At 52.6% G+C, this 21,845-nt stretch overlaps 11 protein-coding genes across 11 annotated transcripts; 3 read left to right on the top strand and 8 right to left on the bottom strand.

The window, feature by feature from the left end:
• Positions 1 to 270: 270 nt before the first annotated feature.
• M409DRAFT_28239 (uncharacterized protein) lies at positions 271 to 2,223 on the bottom strand (the record flags this gene model as incomplete). The annotated part of the gene is made up of 1 exon (XM_033808941.1): positions 271 to 2,223. The coding sequence occupies one exon, from the start codon at positions 2,221 to 2,223 to the stop codon at positions 271 to 273; it is 1,953 nt and encodes a 650-aa protein (XP_033662401.1).
• A 428-nt stretch (positions 2,224 to 2,651) lies between these two features.
• M409DRAFT_28238 (uncharacterized protein) lies at positions 2,652 to 3,117 on the bottom strand (the record flags this gene model as incomplete). The annotated part of the gene is made up of 2 exons (XM_033808940.1): positions 2,652 to 2,947; positions 3,018 to 3,117. The coding sequence occupies 2 exons, from the start codon at positions 3,115 to 3,117 to the stop codon at positions 2,652 to 2,654; spliced, it is 396 nt and encodes a 131-aa protein (XP_033662400.1).
• Positions 3,118 to 3,760: 643 nt separating this feature from the next.
• Positions 3,761 to 7,626, bottom strand: M409DRAFT_69831 (uncharacterized protein; the record flags this gene model as incomplete). Its single annotated transcript, XM_033818462.1, has 4 exons — positions 3,761 to 3,817; positions 3,872 to 4,881; positions 4,931 to 7,523; positions 7,582 to 7,626. 4 exons carry the CDS (start codon positions 7,624 to 7,626, stop codon positions 3,761 to 3,763), a joined length of 3,705 nt encoding a protein of 1,234 aa, XP_033662399.1.
• A 331-nt stretch (positions 7,627 to 7,957) lies between these two features.
• M409DRAFT_69830 (uncharacterized protein) lies at positions 7,958 to 8,902 on the top strand (the record flags this gene model as incomplete). The annotated part of the gene is made up of 4 exons (XM_033818461.1): positions 7,958 to 8,077; positions 8,131 to 8,233; positions 8,292 to 8,520; positions 8,581 to 8,902. 4 exons carry the CDS (start codon positions 7,958 to 7,960, stop codon positions 8,900 to 8,902), a joined length of 774 nt encoding a protein of 257 aa, XP_033662398.1.
• A 137-nt stretch (positions 8,903 to 9,039) lies between these two features.
• Positions 9,040 to 9,809, bottom strand: M409DRAFT_28235 (uncharacterized protein; the record flags this gene model as incomplete). The annotated part of the gene is made up of 6 exons (XM_033808939.1): positions 9,040 to 9,074; positions 9,126 to 9,385; positions 9,444 to 9,522; positions 9,583 to 9,598; positions 9,662 to 9,736; positions 9,804 to 9,809. 6 exons carry the CDS (start codon positions 9,807 to 9,809, stop codon positions 9,040 to 9,042), a joined length of 471 nt encoding a protein of 156 aa, XP_033662397.1.
• A 566-nt stretch (positions 9,810 to 10,375) lies between these two features.
• M409DRAFT_28234 (uncharacterized protein) lies at positions 10,376 to 14,646 on the bottom strand (the record flags this gene model as incomplete). Its single annotated transcript, XM_033808938.1, has 2 exons — positions 10,376 to 10,729; positions 10,780 to 14,646. 2 exons carry the CDS (start codon positions 14,644 to 14,646, stop codon positions 10,376 to 10,378), a joined length of 4,221 nt encoding a protein of 1,406 aa, XP_033662396.1.
• A 655-nt stretch (positions 14,647 to 15,301) lies between these two features.
• Positions 15,302 to 16,241, bottom strand: M409DRAFT_28233 (uncharacterized protein; the record flags this gene model as incomplete). The annotated part of the gene is made up of 6 exons (XM_033808937.1): positions 15,302 to 15,338; positions 15,394 to 15,647; positions 15,710 to 15,918; positions 15,979 to 16,045; positions 16,105 to 16,163; positions 16,220 to 16,241. 6 exons carry the CDS (start codon positions 16,239 to 16,241, stop codon positions 15,302 to 15,304), a joined length of 648 nt encoding a protein of 215 aa, XP_033662395.1.
• A 362-nt stretch (positions 16,242 to 16,603) lies between these two features.
• Positions 16,604 to 18,090, bottom strand: M409DRAFT_28232 (uncharacterized protein; the record flags this gene model as incomplete). Its single annotated transcript, XM_033808936.1, has 4 exons — positions 16,604 to 17,287; positions 17,341 to 17,771; positions 17,822 to 17,852; positions 17,905 to 18,090. 4 exons carry the CDS (start codon positions 18,088 to 18,090, stop codon positions 16,604 to 16,606), a joined length of 1,332 nt encoding a protein of 443 aa, XP_033662394.1.
• Positions 18,091 to 18,509: 419 nt separating this feature from the next.
• On the bottom strand, positions 18,510 to 18,980 carry M409DRAFT_28231 (uncharacterized protein; the record flags this gene model as incomplete). Its single annotated transcript, XM_033808935.1, has 1 exon — positions 18,510 to 18,980. One exon carries the CDS (start codon positions 18,978 to 18,980, stop codon positions 18,510 to 18,512), a length of 471 nt encoding a protein of 156 aa, XP_033662393.1.
• An 801-nt stretch (positions 18,981 to 19,781) lies between these two features.
• On the top strand, positions 19,782 to 20,210 carry M409DRAFT_59198 (uncharacterized protein; the record flags this gene model as incomplete). The annotated part of the gene is made up of 1 exon (XM_033814121.1): positions 19,782 to 20,210. The coding sequence occupies one exon, from the start codon at positions 19,782 to 19,784 to the stop codon at positions 20,208 to 20,210; it is 429 nt and encodes a 142-aa protein (XP_033662392.1).
• A 273-nt stretch (positions 20,211 to 20,483) lies between these two features.
• M409DRAFT_59197 (uncharacterized protein) lies at positions 20,484 to 21,551 on the top strand (the record flags this gene model as incomplete). Its single annotated transcript, XM_033814120.1, has 1 exon — positions 20,484 to 21,551. One exon carries the CDS (start codon positions 20,484 to 20,486, stop codon positions 21,549 to 21,551), a length of 1,068 nt encoding a protein of 355 aa, XP_033662391.1.
• Positions 21,552 to 21,845: the final 294 nt, after the last annotated feature.

Below are 21,845 nucleotides of genomic sequence, written 5' to 3'. Positions count from 1 at the left end.
TTACCGAAGCTGGATCCTTCCATAGTGTCCAAAATGACTTTGTGGTCCGACGTGTTGACCAGCTCACTTCACCTCCCTGTCCAACTCACTTCAGGTTGCATCACTGAGTCCACATGTTACAAGACAGTGGTTTTGAACACCATGCACCGTCACTTCGCTCTCAGCACCGTCATTTCCTTGCTGCAGGAATTCGATTCATCAAGGACAACGACTTCTCTAAGAAGGGAACTTGTTGAACTGAATGCTGACACGAAAACATTACATTTGACATTAGAGCTGCTCACTATCAAGACACTGACAGTCACCCGCTCCACCCGGAGCAAATATACCCATCTGGCCACTCCATAGACTTGGACAGCTTGAGGAGATAGACGGACATCCAAATATCATGCCCCAAAGCCGCTCCAAACTGAATCCGAAAGCATCATTGCCCACGAGCCTCTCCCTAATATGCTCTACCGTGCCGCGATTAATGCGCTCCATGCGTGCTCGAGAAGCAATAAACTGAGCGCGATACGTCAACGAGATCCCCGAGCAATCCTCGTCTGGGTTCGTCTGCTCGAAAATGTCCTTGACGATCGATCCTTCATGCCAGCCGGAGATGTCCCAACATCTGTCACATGCAGAACAGAATGAGCCGGTGTAGGAGAGTGATAGAAAATCAGTGTTCTGGATGAAGTACTGTCGGATCCTAGCGACCAGCCAGTGCAGCTCATGAGGTTCTGCCTGCATGAACAACGTGTGGTCTGCGAAGCTATAGCTTTCATTAAGCAGGTGACTTAAGAAGGTTTCGCCTTCGCGGCCGACATTCTTCCGTGGGCTCACAATAACATCAGAAGCTAGTGGGAACCGCGAGGAGATGTCGATGTCGCTGCCTTTGTTATAGATCAAGACGGTGGTGTTCATGGCCGCAATCTTTGGGATCTGCAAGATTGAATGCACGGCGTCGGCGACGGTTTCAATAGGCTCTTCGTACCGAGCGATCACGATGTCCAGTCGAGGAGGCCTTGAGCTGTTCTGGCTGTACGAGGTATCGAACTTGCGGTTCATCAACGCGGCATGCAGCACAAGAAGCCACACGAGCGCATTAAGCATGCTTTGAAAGGCCAAGGGTAGCCATGTGGAGTAATGTATCGACTCATTTGACTGGGTATGCTCGTCGTGTACCTCTCCGACATGATCCTCATCCTCGTCCTCATGGTCCTCACTAGGAAGTCGAATTTGGCGTACATTGTCGAGCCACGGGTGTCTGATCCAAGGAAGCTTTAGTTGTTCCCACTGAACCAGAGCACTTTCGAAGTCCATTGTCGCCAACAGGGCAACAACGAAGGCCACCCACTGTCCAATGGTGGTCATGGTCGGTCTTGACTGGAACAGGAGATTATCCAGTGCGGTCAGCACAACAAGGCAAACCGCAACGCATATTCGATCGAGGCCAGAGTGTTCTGATATGTGTGTATGTTCGTCCTCATCATCCGCAGCCTGTGACACCGCGGCACCGTCATACAGTACCGCGGCACCAGCAGGCAGGTTCAGAAGCAGCAGACCCAAATGTCCGTACAATGCAAAGTCTCCACTATTCTTCCACTCATTCGGGGCCATGAACGCAAGAATTGGCACGAGACTGACCGCCAAAGCAAAAGTATGCGCACCCCAGCCCGCAAAGCTCACTTCTCTCGCCTCTTCAAACGATCTCTTCGCGATAACCATGCACCCAGCCGCGCCCAAAGTCAAGTATTCAAACTCGTTCGTCATGTGGTGATCTTGCAGGAAGAGAAGAGCCACGCATATGGCAAATGTCGTGTACCGCAAGATCTCCACCAGCCAGGTCGACGAACTCCTTTCAAGCAATGAGCGAGCGTCCTCCGGGAGAAGCGAGTCCCAATGCAAGCTCAGTATCATCATCCATAACGTCGTATTCTTCGTGTGCAACAGAGACTGATACGCGCAGATGAGGGCTCCGGTGATCGATGCGGTATAAACCAACAGCCAGGCAAACGAAGTGAGAGAGTGTTGTCGATGTTCGTTTGGATCTCGTGCCTCATTCTTCGACTGGAAGAGAGCTTTGCAAACCAATGCAATCGTAACATGGGCCAGCGAAAGGAATGTCGGAACGTGAAAGCCATCTTCGAAGAGGTGTCGCGCGGTGATGACCGTGATCGAAAGGCCGAACAGGCGAATTGATGCAGGACCAAGGTACTGTTGCATGTCGAACCTGGACATTATATGGTCGCAAGTAGCGAAACTGCAGCTTCGCAAAAGACTCAGACGCTCATCATTGAATTTTGAGGAAGAATGAACCGGCCACCACAGGCGTACAAGCAACCTTCAACCACGGCGAACGGCATCACAAGCGTGACACAACACCAATTTATGTTCAACGTCAAATGCAGAAACCCACCTCGTAACAACGACCTGATGCCGCCATGTTCATTGCACTGCCTCTGAAAGCATGCCCTAGGCCACGCTAGTAGAGTATCCGCCAGAATGCATGGACAAAATCTCGTTGCCTGAAAAGGAGTTAGAACAAAGGTTACTCTTGCGAAACCCGCACGCCTTGACTTTTTAGATACAGTAGTCCAGTCCGAACGAGGTATTCATTCGCATAAGCATCCTTCGTACTTCGAGACAGTATGAGTCGGATGACTTGTTCAATGAGGTCGGAGAATGCCCGCAGCCAGTCGCAGCAGGAAGATCCGCACCGTTGTGGTTCCATAATATGGACACATGTCGTTGACAACAGGCACCAGCACACACTTTCCCGGAGTCTCATCCTCCAGCGCCAGGAGATTGATTTGAAAGACCATCTTGCGCAGAATTTCTTCTCTGGTGCTGCCTATTCCGGCGATAGAATTCACGTATCTCTCCATGTACTCTTTGCTGAGCGGTGAGGTTTTGATGGGCTTGTCAAAGATCTGTTCAATCAGCTTTGTGACTTGGGCAATATCTGCGCAGGCAAAGGTCTGTTAGCTCTTGTGACTTCCAAAGTCATCGTGGTAGAAGGCTGTTTGACTCACTGATCGTCTCCCAAGCCATGCTCATCACAGGCTGCCACTCTCCATCGGGTAGCTCACATGCTGCGGCGACAAACCGACCCACGTCGCCGATGGTAGTCATGGTAATGTTCGGATAAGTTCCGTCATCGAAAACGGGAGGGTATGCCTCTCCTTTCAAGATATCCCACATATGACGGTATGTACGTCCGCCAGTGCAGGGACCATCGTCTCCGGATCTTCGTAGTCGACGCAGCGGATCGCGGCGCCGTACATCTCAGTTGGCATTTTGTCGACATCTTGCATCCGTGTAAGGATGATAGGCGTGTTGCCTGTCTGACCGATCGCTGAAACAATGGAGCCTGGTTGATTTTCAGTCAGCTGCCTTCATTCAAGTTGAAGCATGTTACAAACGGCCGAGGGTTTTGGAAGTGCCGCCTGCTACTGCAATGATGACCATGCTGTTGGAAGTCTGTCGTGCTGGAATGCTATCAAAAAAGAATGACCAGGTGCGAGGCCTTTTTGGATAACAGCGAAATAATAAGAGATTCGAGCAATGAGGAGGCACTTCCTTGATCAGGTGCCATCGCGGGAAAGCGTGAGGCAGCATCGATTGAGTCACGTCTTCCAGCAATCGCGACACGTCTCTTCTCATCGCCAAGCAGCGGGGACGAAGCAGATCAGCATGGTTTGTAGCAGTACAGTACATATGTATCGGACGCGAATACGACTTGCCTGAAGCGAAACACCCAAGAACAGGGACCACCTCAATTTTCCCGCCGTCGAACCAAGGCGATTCGCCCACCTGCTTTGATCGTCTCTCCCTAAGTATATGAATTAGTAATGAGATTCTCACAGTGAACTCATGAGTCACTCACCGGCTCTATCAAGAGCTTCTCAACAATGCCACCACCTTTGAGGCTTTCTGGAGCGTTGACGTTGATCTCCAGCTTCATCGCCTCTAAGATTGCCACAAGCTGGTTCGGCTTGATCTCATCCTTCTCCTTGACCTCCACCTTCCAAACATTGGCATCCACAGGTGCTTCGATCGAAGTGATCTGCGGATCTTGAAGGAGGTTCTCGATTGTGCTCTCATCAGGCTTGTTCTTGGACTTCTCCGCACGCCAACGTTCCAAGGACTCTTGCTCTGCCTGTATCATCTCTTCTTGTACTTTGCGCTGCTTCGACCTGATGTCACGAACCTCATCAGCAGTGTCGGCGAGCATTTTGTTATGTTCCGCCATGTCGAACTCGGCAGGTTCCCATTCGAACTTGTACTGGCCAGATCTGAACAGACCAAGCATTCGATTGAGCTCATCCTCACTCACTTCGTAGAATGTGAGGATATCGAAGTCTTCAAACAGCCAAGGGCGGTCGGGGGAGAAGCCTTCCTTATAACCGTAATAGTCAAAGCAGGGAATGGTCCGGCCAAGCATTTGATAGCCACCAGGAGAGTCGACAGGATAGATACTGGCGCAAGAGCCACCCCACCCAAAAGTGCCTTCAGGCGTGAACACCCGTGACGGATTCGCTTTCGGGCAAGACATTCGCTGCCTGGGGTCCACGGGTAAAGACACAGTGTTCCCACAGAAAAAGCCCACGGCAACGGACATCAGCTCACCATTGAGCATGTTGTATTTGAGCTGCTCGGCAGAGAAAGCATTGTTCTTTGCCACAAAGTCCAGATTGTCCGGTAGGTAGGGCGCGTGAGGTCTTTGCGTTTCCATGTAGCGCTTCGTTGCATCTGTTTGCTCCTTGCTCTCGAAGGACAGCGGCAACTTGAAGCGGCGACATGGTACTTTTGACTTGCTCAGATCACCGATCTGGTCTTCCAGCGCCTGGAGATGCTCAATCAGCTTGTCTCGCGGTAGCTTGGCGCCATCGTAGCCTGTGACAAACGTTAGCATGGATTGTGTCGCGGCAATACAAGAACTCACAGATCGTGATGCTGGTACAGCATCCTACAGTAGTGATCAAGTTATCTTTCAACCAAGAAGGCGCATCCTTGGAGTTGACAGCCTTCTCCAGTGCTGTGGCCCTGCATCGATAGTTGATATCAAACTGCTCATTGCCGTACTCTACAAGCAGGTAATCGTCACCCGCTTGGCGATACCGAACTTGAGGACTTGTATCCGAAGCAGGTCGTTCCCACAGTACCGCCTTCTGGTAATTGCCAGAGGGAGTGAAGGGCTGGTTGAAAGCTGGCACGCCGTCAAAGCTGCCCTTCTCCACCGCGTATTGTATCGCGTCGAGGTACCCATCGTTACGCTTGCGCAAGTTTAATGCTTCCTCCAAGCTCACCCTCTTATACTGCATGGTATCTCCTGCTTTCAATTGGCCAAGCTTCCACCAGTCCGCTCGAATGGTAGTTGCGGATGAAGCGAAGCCACCAAAGTTGGGGCAGTCAAGCGCAAAAATACAGCCTTCATCACCAGTCCAGTTGAGGGTGCCGCAAGAGTATCCATACTCGACCAAGTTTGAGGGATGGGAACCACCTTCGCCTCCGTCTGACCTCGCCCATTTTGGCACTGGACCTACAAGTCTAATTGCACTTCGGCTGGCGTTGTGCGAGATCTTCCACTCCGTACTGTACAGCATCGCGATGTCTTCGTCTGTCAAGTAGCCTTCCTCGTGTGGACCAGGCAGTGCCATCACTTCCCACTTCTTAGTATATTTTGGTTGAATTGCCTCAGGTATCGCAGGATGACCTGCAAGGCTCTGGGGGGTGTTCTTGACGACGCTGAGTTGATCACCAGGCGCGAGTTGTCGACCTTGATAACCACCAATCGCAACCAGAGGAGATGTCGACTTTGATTCGAAGTATTCTGACACCGCGGGGAACCCGCCATGAATCGCAAGGTAGCTGCGGCACCCACCATCAGTCGTACGTCCGATAGTAAGTTTCTGGCCTGGTTTTATGTGCTTTCTCGACCACATAGGAAACGGCGAATCGTCAAGGGTCGCCTCGATCGGTGCCCCTGTCAGAGCAATAACGGCAGGTCCCAAGAATCGCAGTTCAGGTCCACTGAGAGTGATCTCAAGACCTTCCTTATTGCGTTCGTTCCCTACGAGCAGGTTGCCTACAGCAAGGGCAATGGGGTCCATGGCGCCGCTGCGAGGAATGCCTTTCGCGACTTTTGGTCTTCCTTCGAGATCTTGCACCAGAGTATACGCGCCCGCAGAAATGACTTCGATGACATTCGGCTTGTAGTCAAAGCTCTTAAGAAAGGACGTAAGCGTTGTTCCAGACTTGAAGGTCTCGTCTTCCATGATTGCTGCCAGGAATTCCAGGTTGTTTGGCGGTCCTGCAACAGTTGATCTCGAGAGAAGCATATCCATGCCTTTGATTGCAGCATCGCGCGTCTTTGCATGGTTAACGACTTTCGCGATCAAAGGATCGTAATTGGGTGAAATGCGAAGACCTGTTCGTACCCAAGTATCGATACGGCTGTTGGCGAGCTTCGTCCAGTGTACCTCCGTCAAGAGGCCAGGAGAGGGCGCAAAGTCTCGAAGCACGTTTTCAGCATATACTCGCGCCTCAATGGCTGCTCCAGTAGGGCCCGCTTTCTGCAAAGATTCCAGGTACTCATGAGATAGCCCACCTTTACCTGCTAGCTCCCCGTCGGCCTGCTTTAACATCAGCTCCACCAAATCAACATCGTAGCACATCTCCGTGATCGGGTGTTCGACTTGAAGGCGAGTGTTCATCTCCAGGAAGAAGAAGTCGGCGGACTTATCGTCTACAAGAAATTCAATGGTGCCAGCCGAGGAATACTTTACAGTTTCCGCAAGAGTCACAGCAGCCGTACAAAGCTTCTCTCGCAGACCTGGATGTTTCTCGACAAACGGACTGGGGCACTCCTCGATGACTTTCTGATTCCGGCGCTGAATCGAGCATTCACGCTCGCCAAAGCTGATGGCTTTTTCATTCGAGCCGAAGACCTGCACTTCGATGTGATGGCTCTCTGGGTAGTACTTCTCGATGAAGACGCCGGAATCCTTGAACAAGGCCTCGCCGCGGGATTTGGCTGTCTTGAAGCCAGTCTTCGCTTCGTCGGGATTGTTGCAGACTATCAATCCCGCTCCGCCACCTCCTGCAGTGATCTTGAGCATGACAGGATAGCCAATCTGCTCACTCTGCTTGAGAGCATCATCCTCGCTCTCGACAAGCCCTTTGGTTCCAGGCACGATAGGGACGGAAGCTTCCTGTGCCAGATCTCGAGCGATGTGCTTTATACCGAAGGACTTGATAGCGTCAGGTCCAGGACCGACCCACGCCAATCCGGCATCGATAACAGCCTGTGCGAAGGCGGCATTCTCTGACAGGAACCCGTAACCTGGAATGACCGCATCGCATTTCTTGTCCTTGGCAATTTTCAGGATCTCGTCGACATTGGTGTAGCTGTTGACGTCGGACAAAAGAACAGCCTCATCAGCATTGGAGACGTGGAGAGAGGCGGCATCTGCGGTCGTGTAGATGGACACAGTCTTGATGCCGAGTTTCTTCGCCGTTGTTATGATGCGGACGGCCTGGGAAAGCGTGTCAGTATAGAGTTTTGATGTGTTTCTTCCATCACGAGAGGCGTACAATCTCTCCCCGATTGGCAATTAGGAGGCGCTGCAGCTTCTCCATTGTGGCCTTTTGTCCTCCTCTTCAACAAGTTACACAGCTACAGATCCAAAATCTGTACCTGACATGCGACTTTATGAGCTCGACAGATGTGTCTTCGATGATCTTGACCCCCGGCGCGGCCAGATCGCTGTTGCCGCTGATAAGAGCTCCAAGTGAGGGGCCATTGTCAAGGTCAAGGATACTTACATCACCACAGCACTCCGATAGGCAGCTCCACGCCGCCGTCGGCCAAACCTCATCTCTTGAGCCAAGTAAGAACAAGATCAAGCTAAACAATCTCTTTGTATCACTCTCGTCTTCACTTCTCGTGCATACTCACACATAACGAACGATGCCACCAATTCCACGAAAAGTCCACATCAACGTCGACTTAGGCGAAGGCTATGGCAACTTCAGAGCCAATCCGTCCTGCACAGATGAGGATCTAATCCCACTCATCGACCATGCAAATGTAAGCAAACGCCTTACAAATAAAACATCAACATTCACTAACACATTCCCTAGGTAGCCTGCGGCTTCCACGCCGGCGACCCCCTAATCATGCAAGAAACCGTCCGCGCCTGCAAACGCGCCAACATCAAAGTCGGAGCACATCCTGGCCTGCCTGGTACGTCCTTCCTGCATCTATGATAAATATCAAGCACAAATTTCTGACAGTAACACAGACATCCAAGGCTTCGGCCGTCGCGAGATCAAAATGTCCCCAGAAGAGCTCACGGCAATGGTGCGGTATCAAGTTGGCGCTCTGCAAGGCTTCTTGGACGCGGAGGGCGTCCCTCTGAACCACGTCAAGCCACATGGTGTTCTGTATGGGATGATGTACAGAGACGAAGAAGTGTGTCGAGCGGTGTATGAGGGCGTGCCGATGGGCGTGAGGGTTTTCGGTCTTGCTGGGTAAGAGTCATTCGCTCTTGGTTTAAGGGGGACTGTTTTACTGATGAAAATTGGGCATAGAACGATCCAAGAAAAGGTCGCCAAAGAACTCGGCTTGCCCTTCACCGCCGAGCTCTACGGGGATGTCAAGTACAGTAAAGACGGCAAGCTTGTAATCGACCGCAAGAAGAAGCCTTGGACGGCCGAGGAGACGAAGAAGCATGTCGAATCGCAAGTCATCTCGAGCTCCGTCACAGCTGTCACGGGTGAAGAGATCCAGCTTCCAATCGGGGACCACGAGGTGTCCATGTGCTGTCATAGTGACAGTCCAGGGGCATTGGAGATTGTCAAGGCAGCGAGGCAGATTGTTGACAAGTTTAATCAAGATCAGGGCTACGCATAAAATCGCAATGCTGGAGTCAACCGATTGTTCCATTCAGTGACTCTCGAGTTGCTAGGCTGTTGCTGGACTTAATACCCACACCTCATCGTCCACCATCGTCTGGCGCGCGAAAGCGGTGCACACATGCCAACCCACATCTACTTCCCCTTCATCAACTTCGCAAACTCCTCAACTATCCAATCGTCAGCAAAACCCCACACACAAAACAGAACACAAAACCCACAATCAACCGTCCCACTCCGATCCACATCCGCCTCCTGCATCATCTGCTCAATCTCCGCATCCGAAAGATCCTCGCCCAAAGCCACCATAACCTTCTTCAGCTCGTCGGTCGAAATGGTCCCGCTGCCGTCACGGTCAAACACGCGGAACGCATCGCGCAGCTCCTGGTCATAGTCGGTGTCGGCGAGCTTGTGCGACATCATGGTGACGAATTCGTGGATGTCGATGCTGCCGGTGTTGTCGACGTCGACTTCGCCGATCCTGGTAAGACAGGCATGTCAAATGGTTCGTTCTTGCCGCCTTGAGGTTTGTAACTCACATGTCTTTGAGCTCCGAGTCTGTAGGGTTCAAGCCCAGAGAACGCATTACGTCCCCGAGCTCTTCGGCCGTGATCTCACCTGCAAGTCATCAATATCATGGAAAGCACGCCAATAGGTACGAATTGCCATCTCACATACCATCTCCATTCTTGTCCTACAACCGTCGTCTATTCAGAGCGCAGCCCCCAATGCCACTGAGAAAACCATCGTTACTCACGAATGCCTTGAAGGCTTCCTGGAGTTCCAGTACCACTGAGGAGTTCGCTTGATTGCCACTGCCGGTGCCTTGTGCCTAGATCATCAACTCGTCATTAGTCGAGATGTTTCAAAAACGCCGTCATGAGGACTGCTCCGCTTACCGCCATAGTGGCTGGTCAAATCGCTCGTGGAGGTAGTGAGCTAGCAGGCCAGTGTATACAGTCGGTCGCACGGAATGATGTGAGCTGAGAGAGCACGATACGGTTTCAGTCGTCGAGTTGTCGGTTTGAAGTGAAGTCGAACGACATGTACATGGCGGTGACGACCAGGCAATAGCTTTGAAGCTCAGCTCCTTTCGTTCGCCAATCACAGCGAGCTGCGCGGAGTATACTTCGAGGTGGACGGTAAGGCTACGTATGAAAGTGTACACGCTGAAAATTCAAGTCGCTTTCATTCATCTGGTCATGGCCAATGCTACTTATTGTGTCTCATCTTGTAGGCAATCCAGTCTCATGCCACGTCACCCAAACGCCTTGGATGCCGAGTATGTTACAGCTTTACGCATCATACACTTCATCAGCCGCTGAATAACCGGGCAAATGTCCATCACCCACCACCATATCGTAGCAGAATGACCAGTAACGTATCAACCACCAACGCCAAGGCTAACAGCAGTCATGTCGTCTCATCCCGTCACCAAAATGTTCATTCCCTTGTTATGTGCGGCAAAGAGTCATTTGGCAAGACGACGGATCTCATCGACCTGGCGGTGGAGCTGGCTGATCGTTCTGAGAGCCGGATCACTAGGCTTGGTCTCGGAGATTTGCATGTAGGCGCCCTGCAGCCGCTGCGACAGAACGTCCATGATCTTGGGCGCAACATCTCTAATGTCGTCGTCTCTCACGTCGATCTGGTTGAGCACGTGGCTGAGCCACTCGAGGCGCTGCTCGGCGTTGGTCTCGAAGCTTGAGGTGATGGCCGCAGACACAGTAAGAGCAACCAAGGGCGAGACATGCTGGAGGTAGCTGAGGTTGACGCGAACGAAGAGCTTGTCGAAGATGTCGGCTTGACGATCGGAAGAGATCCACTGCAAAGTAGTTAGTAATGAACACATTCAAAAAGTCAAAGAGGACTCACCTGAATAGTAGCCTCTTCGTAGGCACCATCCACCAACTTCTGCGTCATTTCGGCCACCTCCTTATCCTCGGCCTCGGTTTGAGGATCCGAGCGAGTAGACGGTGTGGCGGATGCGTTGGCAGCATTCTGAGCCTGCTCGCGTTGCATCTTGATGATCTGCTCCTGGAAAGCAGACTGGCTTGAAGCCATGTTCTGAATGGTGTTGGACAAGTTACGGACCATGTTGGAGAGCTCCTCGATCTTGGTGTTGTCGTGCTGGCGTTGCTGCTCGGCCAGCCGCTGCTGCTGTGTAAAGCGCTTCTCAAGATCCGATACCATCTTCTGCGCTGCCTGAGTCGCCGCATTTGGCAAAGACTGCTTCAGGATGTTCGTGACTTGTTCGTGCACCTTGGCGGCCACGTTCGTCGAAGTAACATCCGAGATGGTTCGGTGAACCTCCTTGTCCTTTAAGGCTTGCTGCAGGGCATTGGATAGCGTGGCCCTCATTGCGGATGCAACACTGGTGTTCAGCTGTTGTGGAAGCGTCTCCGCAATCTTGCGGTCAACGACCTTGCTCGTTACTTCGGTGAGAGTCGGGATGACGTCCTTCTCGATGCGATTGGCGATGATGCTGCTCAAGCTGCGGTCTACGTTCTCGGTTAATGTGGAGGACACCAAGCGTAGCAGAGCGTCTTGCTTGGCTCCAGCAGCTGCATCAGAGACGCGCTTGTCAGACTCAATGCGCTGGTAGAGCGAGTCGAACTGCTTGTTAAGCACAGAGCTCATGTCATCTGAACCAGTGATGGACGAGATGTTGGCCTTGGCGTGTGCTGCCTTGGGAGACACCACCACCTTCTTGGCCGAGTCAGAATCGTCAGCCGCCTTGTCCTTGACGGGAGACTTGGCACGTTGAGCGGCATTTGCGTATGAGTCCGGTGTCATGAGCGGCGGATTGGTTGGGATTTGTGGCAGAGGCTTGGATGGTGGCTCGGGCGAAGCCATGCGTGGGAGACCGTTCGCCGATGGTGCGGGCGAGTCTGTCTTCTCCTTCTTGATCTCAGGCTTCGCAGGAGTCGCCGGCTTTGGCGGATCGGCCTTCTTGGATGGCGCTGGCTTTGGTACAGGCTTTGACGTAGCAGCGGTGTCGGCATTGCTTGATTGCTCGCTGGACGCTGGAAGCTTCTGTGGTTGCACCAGCTCGCTCACTTCGATGATGCCTTCCTTCAAAGCGTCCTTGGGATTTACCATCTTGCTCTGAGCATCCCAACCCAGATCCTCGCGCTTGATGCTGATGCCGATGACGCCCTTCGAGTGCATGACGTAGAGCTCAAACAATGTCTCCTCGGGCGTGTTACGCTCGCTGCCGTTGTCGACTGGTGTCTTGAGCATGTCAACACTCCTAAGCTGACCACCCACCTTCGCAAAAGAGAACTCCCTAAGTCCACTCATGATGGCGGTGCTCTCAGGCTTGGGAAGTGCAGGGTCTCCGCTAGCTAGCATGCCGATGTATCTAGCTTGGTCCATCTGCGGGAGGTTGTACTTTGGAGCACTCAGATGGACGAAGTAGATGCTGTTGCGGGTCGGGTGCCCGATCGCAATGATGCCGGTCTTGGGATGATAGCTGATGCTGCAGATACCATCGCTGTCCTTCTCATGAGGCAAACGAATCTCTTGCACAGCTTTGCCCAGGCCAAGATCCCAAAGCTGAAGGATGTGGTTCTGTCTGAAGCCGACGATCACGTAACGGAGGGCAGCACCCTTGCTGGTGGGGCGATCCTTGTCGAGGAACATGATGGACGACACAGAAGGCTTCTCGTCGGGCTTGCTGCCGGACGTGGCGGCGTTGATAGTCCAGATAGGGTCGCGAAGCTCAACGCCATCGTGCTTGCCTTCAGCCATGTCGCCAGTCCGAGTCGTGAGAGGAGCGATACCCCAGAACTTGCATCGTCCGTTCTTATCGAGACTGGCAATCACAGAGTCATCTTCCGAGAAACAGAAGTCTTTGCCGGCTTTGCCAGTGTTGATCTTGAGGCTGTGGTCTTCGAAGAACTTCTCGCTGTTGACCTTGCGAGTCGTGCCGCTGCAGTATGCCTTTTCCTTGGCCATTTCTGGCGCAACGATGAATATCTGCTTGCCTCTGGCCATGGCGAAGTACTCGGGGTGACGGTTGCTGAGCTTTGCTCTAGTCTTGACCGGAGAACCTGACGTGTTCTCGTCCGGCGTCTGCACTGGAGGCATGATGAAGCCCTGGCCCTCGACATCATCGTCTGCGAAGAGGTCACCGCGGGACTTGGCGAGCGAGGTCCAGAAGACGGATCCATTGACGCCAGTGCCGAGAACGGCCTCAACATCGTGGGTCGAGTTGCAAAGCTGTACACTGAAGATGCGCTCGCCGCTGGAACGGAAGACTTGCTTGTGATCACCACTGTCTTGACGAATGATGCGGAAGCCGCCGTTGTCCTTCTTGGTCGCGACTTGGGCATACACGATATGCGTTTGACTGGCAGTGACCAAGCAGCGGTCGATCTGGTCGAACTCCTTCTTCAGTTGTGCTATAACCATGAAGTGGTCCTGACGGATCGGCCGAGCTGTCTTGGTCTGCTTGATCTGCAGAGAAACGAAAGGCTTCATGGGGAAGTTGTAAACCTCGACCTTGAAATCCTCGGCGGTATCATCTTCAGCGCTCTCCCAGCTTGACTCGACCTCGCTGCCTGCAGGCTCTTTCTTGATCAAAATGTCGTCGTCTGCAGCATCACCTGCACGTGCGCTCAATGTCTCCTTTGGCTCACTCTTGGTGTCGGCAGCTGCAAGTGCCTTCTCGACCTGTTTGTCGACTTGTTCACCAACATCCTCCAGAGCTTCAGAAACACTCTGCTGCGCCTTGCTCTCTGATCCTGGCGTGGGCACGTTGTCTGTAGCCTCCATCTTCCTGCTCTTTGACGCTGGCGCACTTGACTCTCCGTTATTTGAAGCATCTCTGTTGTGCTTGAGAATCTCGATCTTCTTCGGCTGGCCAGCCTGTGCAACAGCGGCCTGGGCTTCGGGATTCGGGGTGCGGTTCAATGGCGAAGAGGACGACAATTGATCGAAAGGGTTGACGTAGTTGAACATTTGCGCTTTCGTGGGCTGTGGGGCTTCGAACGGTGTGCTGTCGCCGGCCGGGCTGCCAAATTGGCGGACTGGAGTAGATTCGCGTGGGATTTGAGGTTGTGCAGGCGAGCCGACTGATGCGTTTGCGAAGTTTCTGACGAGCTCGTTGACATCAGAATTGCGCTTATCACCTTGCTCAGTACCCTGAGGTCCCGACTCGGTGACAGGTTGCACAGGGGGTTGCTGAGACTTGGGTTTGGTGAGTAGGTTGAGGAGAAAGTCTTGCTGGTTCGGCGGCTGGTTGTCTGACTTCTCTGCACCTGCCGCTGCCAGTGGAGATGGACTGGCGCCTGAGCCCGTGCGCTTCAGATTCGACATGAGGTCGGCAGCGGAAAGTGGACGTGAGTGTCCGCTGTCTCTAGACTGAAGCGTAGGCATGTGAACGGTCGAGTGTCGGTTGCCGCCGACGTTTTGTAGGTTGGCCATTGGACTCGCACGACCTTGTTGCTGGTCAGACTGTCCATTGAACTTGAGCAGACTGAGGAGCTGGTTCTGTCCGGCAGACTCGGCGCCTGGAGTGCCCACCGCGGAGGATGGGTTGACGGGACTGAGGATGTTGGCCGAGTGGACCGGATTCGGAGTCTGGACTGGCGGCGAGAAGAGGGGCGAGGACACGGATGGTTGCGGCGGTGCCCACAGTGAGGGTTGCTGGTTCTGCGATTGCTGGCCTGGCGACTGTGCGGGCTGGCTCTTCAGACGAGCGAAGAGCTCCTGCAGGTTGTTGTGCGAGTCGACCATGGTGCGTGAGGGGGCGCGAGGCGCCGGTGTTGGTTATATTACAGTCCTCGGGGCGCCAGTATGGTACAGCAGAGTGATGGAAGCAAAAAGTTGGAGGTGTTTGTTGTATGAGCGAGTGTGATTGGGGTGTGGCGGGTCACCAAAAGCTACGATGGTGACAGCTCGTGCGGCCCGCTTCCGAATCGGGCAAGTGCGACGACGATTTACTCTCACTTTGGTGTGCCATTACTCGTGAAAGTGACTTGATGCCTGACAGGAGCTGCGGAAGTGGTTCATGTTCCATGGGAGTGCATCTCATGAGTCGCATCGTGGTCGTTACTACGTCGATGGCTTTCACAGGGCCAACAATTCATCCTGTTCGATCAGATTGGCGTTGAATCACGAAGGCCGCCATCATCATACAAGTCAATCGCTCGTTTACAGATCGCATTAACTACTTTGGTATCATCTCTCCAGCGTACAGGCAAAGCAATCTCCCCAAACCCACCTGGTATGCCTTCTAACTTTTCCACAACGCCAACTGCTGACTCCTGGCTATGCACCCAAGTCCTGCTCAATGGCGCCAATGTCTCTCGTTGCCGCAGCGCGGCAGCTCGCAAACGCAGCCGACGTTCCAACCACCACAATCGGAAATCATATCTCGGCTGATAGTGTTCTACACTGGGAGGTTGAACTTCTTGCCTTGTAGGACCCTAAACCCAGCTGTTAGCGACTGAGCTTCGAATGGCGAGCATTCGTTGGTCATACTTAGTGTAGTAGATCCAGAAGAAGTCGGAGTAAAGAACAGTCTGAACGATGCCTGCAAGAACGGGAATTGGATCCCAGTAGCCATTCTCGGTGAAGAAGCGGTATATCCAGTTGGGAATGTAGAGAGCTCGGTAGGCACCCAGAGCAAAGAGGTAATGCGTGGTGATAGTCTCTGCCTCGCCTGTCCGTTGGAGCATGAATAGCTGTGGGAGGATCGCAACCGATTCTAGCCAGATGGAGAATGCCCAGAGCATCTACACAAATATGTGAGCTTCATCTATCCCGCGTTGGAAAAACGGTGTCCCTGTCGACATACCTCTGCTGGTGTGTATTTCACGGGAAATAATATCCCCAGAACTGCAGCTCCTCCTACAAGATATTCCACCTTGAATGTGTCTTGGTTCGGATCGTGCGTTGGTTTATAATCGTTGAGCATGAGGTAAACCGTGTAGACCTGTGCGCCAATGAAGACAATCTTGAAAGTGGTGTTCCAGAGCGATTTCGTTGGGTCCGTCCAGAGCAGGTCTGTACCCCTGTCAGCTCCCTTTCCAGCAACATTCCCCTCGTCCTCTTCAGAGAACCTACCAAGGTATCTCGTAACATAAACGACCAGATAGAGAAACTGGCTCTTGAACGATATGCCAGACGCCGACTTGATTCACCCAGTTAGCACGTACTCCTACCATTTTCAACTCCATTGGAAGCGCATACACTCGAGGACTTCATCTTCGCAAGCAATATGAAAATCGACGCCAAATGCGACAAGTCGCCTGTATCCCGTGAGCTCCTATCCGCATCTTCCCACACGTTCCTCGCGGTGTTGTACCTAGCATTCGAAAGATATTCATGGTGGGCGGTGAGGGCCGGAGCCGCGTAGATTCGTCTCGATATCGGTCGCGTCGTTCGCTGCAATCGGTGGATGTCGTGAGAGTGGGGAGAGTGGAGAGACAATGCCTTGTTGTGGTGTTGGTCGAGACGGACAGCTTTCATGTATTTTGTCCCTTGGGAGCTGCTCAGCGGCGCTTGGGCCACGATCTGCACGGAGGTTTTGGACCCCTGCGCGAGAGTCGCCGCACCTTCCTTCTGAAACTCACTTTAGATGAGATTGTCAGGCAAGAATTCAGGCATGAATGTGAGAGACGGTCTCTCCCAACGCTGTAGCTGCATTGTTCCATCTAGACAACATCCGCCACACATTTCGTGAAAATTATCATCCCTGGATTCTGAAAAGCCCTTTCTTCTCCTTCGGCTTGATCAAATGAAACCTCTCCTGCCTCCCATAAACCCACTCCCAACTCTCCTTCTCATCATGCCAATAAACATCCTCCTCCAAGAAGAAGTTCAGTGTTGCATTCTTTTCAGGCACATAATGCTCTGCATACAGTTCCACACTATACCACATGTTCTTCAACAGCGGCAAGTCACCCAGAACAGTAACTCCGTCTTGAAGAAACGCCATCCCAATCAGCGTGCCTGCAGCGTGGCCCCAGTCTCCGATCGGGTGAGAGTAGATCTGGCCTTCGAGACCTTCGGCATGGACATTGTCCAGAATATTCTTGAGGATCTCGTTACCGGACAGGCCGATCTTCATGTTTGCTCTGGTCAGGTCTTGCAGGCGATTGCCGGCCTTTAAGCCATCGATAATGCCTTGAGGGATGTCCTTCTCTTTGTCGCCCGGCGGGAGGACATAGGCCAGATGCTGCGTATCCGTGTTCAGGCCCATAGCAGTAACGCCGAAATCGACGTGAAGCAGGTCACCATAGGCAATTGGCCTCGCTCCAGGAGTATTGGGTGGCCCAATGACAGTCTGCGGTCCGAGAATCGAGACAGCAGGTTGAAACCAAGTGGTATAGTTCAACGCCTGGATCTTGTCACGCATCCACCACTCGACATCCTACAGTAACGCGTCAGCCGTCACGAATCCACCAGAAACAAAGTTGCACAAACCTCCGTCGTCGTCTTCCCCGGCGTAATGACCTTCTCACTAAACCCCTCATCAATGATCGCCCACGCCGTCTCCATAATCTTCCTATACCACCCCAACCTCGACTTTGGCATCGTCCCAATATACTCCACCGGCACAATCGGCTTGTTGACCAACTTATCCGCCCAATAAGGCCCCAATTGCCCAACAATCAAATCTCTCTCACCAGCATGCAATCCTGAAGCGAATGCAATCTGCGGATCAGTATCAACGACAATCGATTTTGGGTTGCATGCTTCAAGGACGTGCTCCAGCTCTGTCCAGACGGCCGGAGTAATGTCGATCCAGGATTGGAAAGTGCAGTTCTTGGATTCGACCAGGTGCTCGGCGAAGAAGATGTATGTGGTTCGACGGCGTGCGGAGAACTGGACGGCTTGTTTCATGGACCAGAATGCTTCGACTTGTTAGCATTGCTCGTTAATGGTCTTTGGAAGTTGGAAGTACCGGTGTCTTCGGCGTACTCTTTCTGAGAAAGCTAGACCGACTTGTAAGAACCATGGACATCACGCCTTGATGAGTCTCCTTACAAGCCAAGCATCTACGCCATGCTTCTCCAACAACGCAGGCACACTATCCAATCTTTCCTGCCGCCAGCTATCTTGTATCTTGGCCTGCTCTCTGAGCGGCGGCAAGTGTTGGTATTCAGGCTTCTTCGTAGACACCACACGCGGCGCGAAGAAAGAAAGTATGGCGATGAACTTTCTGAGAAGCATCTTGACGTTTGCTTGCTCAATGGCAACGCGATGTAGTTTGTGTAACAATCGAAGGAGCGAGCTGAGGTGCCGGTAAATGTAGGTGAAAGATTGGTGCCTGAGGCCGCAAATCCTTCGAGCGTCGAAGTTGAATGCCGGTGCTCGGAGTGACAATGGCGTTGAAAGGATCAGAGATGGACTTGAGTGGTTTGAACTCCGCAGAGTGCTTCGTCGCCCCAAAAACCACAATTAGGTCGATCCCGTCAACGCCGAAGTGAAATGCAGTCGAAGCAACCGTGGGCCTCGCGAGAGTCTGAGTTGATGGCAAACAAGACAACACACTCCTTACCTTCTGCAGAGGGCCACTTTCGTTCAAGGTTCAAGACTGACCGACATTCCAGGATCCTCAAGAAGTGGCATTGTATCTTCATATCACCACTTCAACTAAAACACTCCACAATAGGATATATCCCGCTCGCCAGGTCCAAAGCCCCTGTAACACACTGAATCGTCTCATCCGGACAAGTCATCACTCCGGGCCCCTCCGACGTCCCAGTATACGAACACCCATTAACAGTCGACCCCAAAGACTCATTCGCCTCGACTGTGACATCCGGGAACGGCAAATTGTTCACGTCCGTGACTTCAGGCCCCGCGAAAGATCGTCCGACTGAGAAACTTCCCGTCCATGCATTGCCGGTCTGGTCGATCCAGTACCATATATCAGTGTTGCTGCTGTATGCGATGACAACGTATTTGTCGGCGCCTGAGGGGCTGTCTAGTCCCGAGGTTGGGGCTGGGCTGATGGATGTGCCTCCGGTTATGATCACCTGCCCACCATAGCCGCCAACTCCTAGTGTAGGCGCGAGCTCGCTGTCCGCGTCGGTGTACCATGGTGTATACTCTGCCATGGCCTCGCAGCTCAAAGTCGTCGAAGTGTTCGTCGTGGTGGCTTCTTCGTCGCAGGCTGTGGATTGCGAGCAGGATGTATAGCAGCTCGTCGTCGCAGAGCTAGGTGAGGGCATGGCAGTGACCACGCACGCCACCTCGCAGTCTGTAACGATGGCAGTCGGAGTTGCGCCGTCCTCACATTCCTTTGGTTCACTGTTGTCTTCATCTCCGTCGTTACTCGTACCTGGAGGACAAGCTGACCCAACACAGAGGTACTCGATACCGCCGCAACCAGAGCAGATGCCTCCGCAAGTCAAGCCACAGGAGCGGCAGAAGAGAAGACATCCCAAGCCGCAGCCAGAAGTACAAATAGGGCCTGTAGTACCTTTGGTAAAATGAACTGTCTTTGGATTCTCTTGATCATCGTCTTTAGGATCCGGCTTCGAGGTTACCACGACCGTAATTGGACTTTGAGTTGGTGTAATGCCAGGTGGCGGCTCGAGAGTGACAGGGGTAGAGGGAATAATACTTGGAGCGACTTCGTACGTCGCAGTAGCGTCGGAAATCCATTGGAGAGAACGTAGAGCTCCATTGCTGATGTTTCACAGGAGACTTATTCGAACTCGAACGGAGAAGGCGTGAACCACGATACCGTAGACTAGGTGTTTCGATAAAGAGTCCTGATGGCAATTCAAAGCCACACCGTGACAAATCCAATCAATCCAAACCCGGATCCCAGGAGCCATTACATTATTCCGGAAGGTCCAGCTCTGGATCCCACACTCTTCAACAGAGAAGACGACGATACAAAAGTCTTCATCATGACGCCTCTGGACGGAAGTGTGACAACTGCCTCGAAAATGCCTGCCAAACCCCCGTCAGGACTTGCAATGTACCCCAGCAAGATGAGAACCACTACTGACGCTATTAATGAGCTGATCGGTGGCGTCCTCGATGATGTTGTCCAGTGCGATTACTGGCGACTTAACTACGCCAATCCCGCGTATGAGGCTATAATCGACAAGACTGAGCGAGGACTATGCACGTTCCATTACAATCCCAATGCGTTTGGCTCGGGGAAGAAGGGTTGGAGACTGTTCTATGAGGACAGACATTACGTCTCAAACGAGGGTGACGTCGTAGGAGCGTCGTTCAGCGAAAGTCGAGGATGCAGCGTGTGCACAGATCGTGATTCTGTAACTCGCTCTTCCTCCCTAAGACACAGCGAAAACATGAATAATATCGGTTGATGAACGTCTGGTTGTGGTGATGTCGTTGATGGGACGAAGAATGCAAGAAAAGGGGGAAGGAGCTTGTCATAGCGCCCGGCGGAGGCGGGGCTCAGTCTTGGCAACGACAAGGATGCAGCCTTCCCCAACATTAGCGTGTCGTTCAAGTAACACTACATCGTTATAAGTGTTTCCATCTTCCCTTTCGTCTCTCACCGCTTTCTCTGACTCTCAACAAGCCATTCAATCTTCATCGAGAACTCATGAGCGACCGCCATCCACTTCCCCATAATCATGGCTCTGGATGACCTGCCTCTGGAAATCAGAGAACGAATATGTTCATACGTGGATGTCACCTACCAACCCAGTGTCTACAGCTTTGCCTTGACCAGCAAACAATGTCTTGAAGCCGCGACTGCAAGCCTGTTCAAAACCATCAGGATCTCCGTTTCAGAAGCCGACCACCTCGGTGGTCTTATAGAGCGATGCTATCAATTACTTAAACAACGCCACGCCTTCAAGCATGTGCGGCGCCTCGAGATTGTTGTCATGGACAACGTGAAGCCAGGGATACGCAGCCTCGCTGTCGAAGGCGATACGAAGATTGAATCGACTGTCCAAGGATGGGGCTTCAAGCCGGAGAGATATTCAACGGCCAGGGCTCTCGAAGTCATTGCTACATTGGCGAGTCTCACCAGCCTGGTTGCGCAGCTGTCGGGCCTCACATCATTTCGGCATGTCTGTCCAGCGCCCCTCCCGCATTCGATAATAGAGCAACTGCATAGGCGACAACACTGTGAACTGGAGGTCGATACCGTCTTTCCCCCATATACCGGCTGTTGCAGCAGCATATCCGCCGACAGCAGTAGAGACCAGATCATCGCCGACAATGCTTCGATGATGTCCTCTCCCTACATCCGACGAGTTGCGCTCCTTCTGGCTCACCAATGTGCTCCTTCTGTGGTACACTCAAGCTCCTTACGTCGAACCTTGTCTCTGTTGGCACCAGGAACTGAGTCTATTTCGCTGGTGTGTCCACCCGAAATCTCATCTCTTGGAGATCCATCCCCGCCTTCTATGTCAGAAGTCTCTTCCAAGAGAAAGGTGCGAGATCTTGGGCTGATCTATAGTTTCTATGGGAAGTATGATCTGCCAACTTTGGATCAAGTCCTAGACTTCGGCTGCATTGAGAAACTGCACATAGACATGAGGAGCTTGGAGCGTCACCAGGCCTGGCTTACTTCTGCAAGACCGTTTGCCGCATTGAAGAGCCTTTGCGTTCATTCTGGGCGCCCGGCGGACGATACTGTGGCCACATTCCTCGAATGCCTACCTCCTCTGCGCTGCGCATTCTTACCCTGATAATGAACAATCATGAAAGTCTCGTACTCCGAGCAATCGAACGACATGGTCGCTCCTTGGAGGAATTGCACTTGAAGTGGACATCCCTCGTCTCAGAAGAGGTCACCAGGTCCACTATAGGGAGCCTTCATTTCATACAACGCGAGTACACAGGCTTGATCCGCCTATCAGTCAGCTTACAACGCACTTTGGGTGACGGGGTGAAGCTTCTATCTACCGAGCCTTGGGAATCTGCGCTAGTCTGCAAGACGTCAAAATCACACTACTTGTTGGGGAACACACCCGCCCATATGA

The sequence above is a fragment of the Zasmidium cellare genome (genome assembly GCF_010093935.1).
Source record: "Zasmidium cellare ATCC 36951 unplaced genomic scaffold M409scaffold_41, whole genome shotgun sequence".
NCBI classification, from domain to species: Eukaryota; Fungi; Ascomycota; class Dothideomycetes; order Mycosphaerellales; family Mycosphaerellaceae; genus Zasmidium; species Zasmidium cellare.
This window is presented reverse-complemented; position numbering and strand designations above follow the sequence as displayed.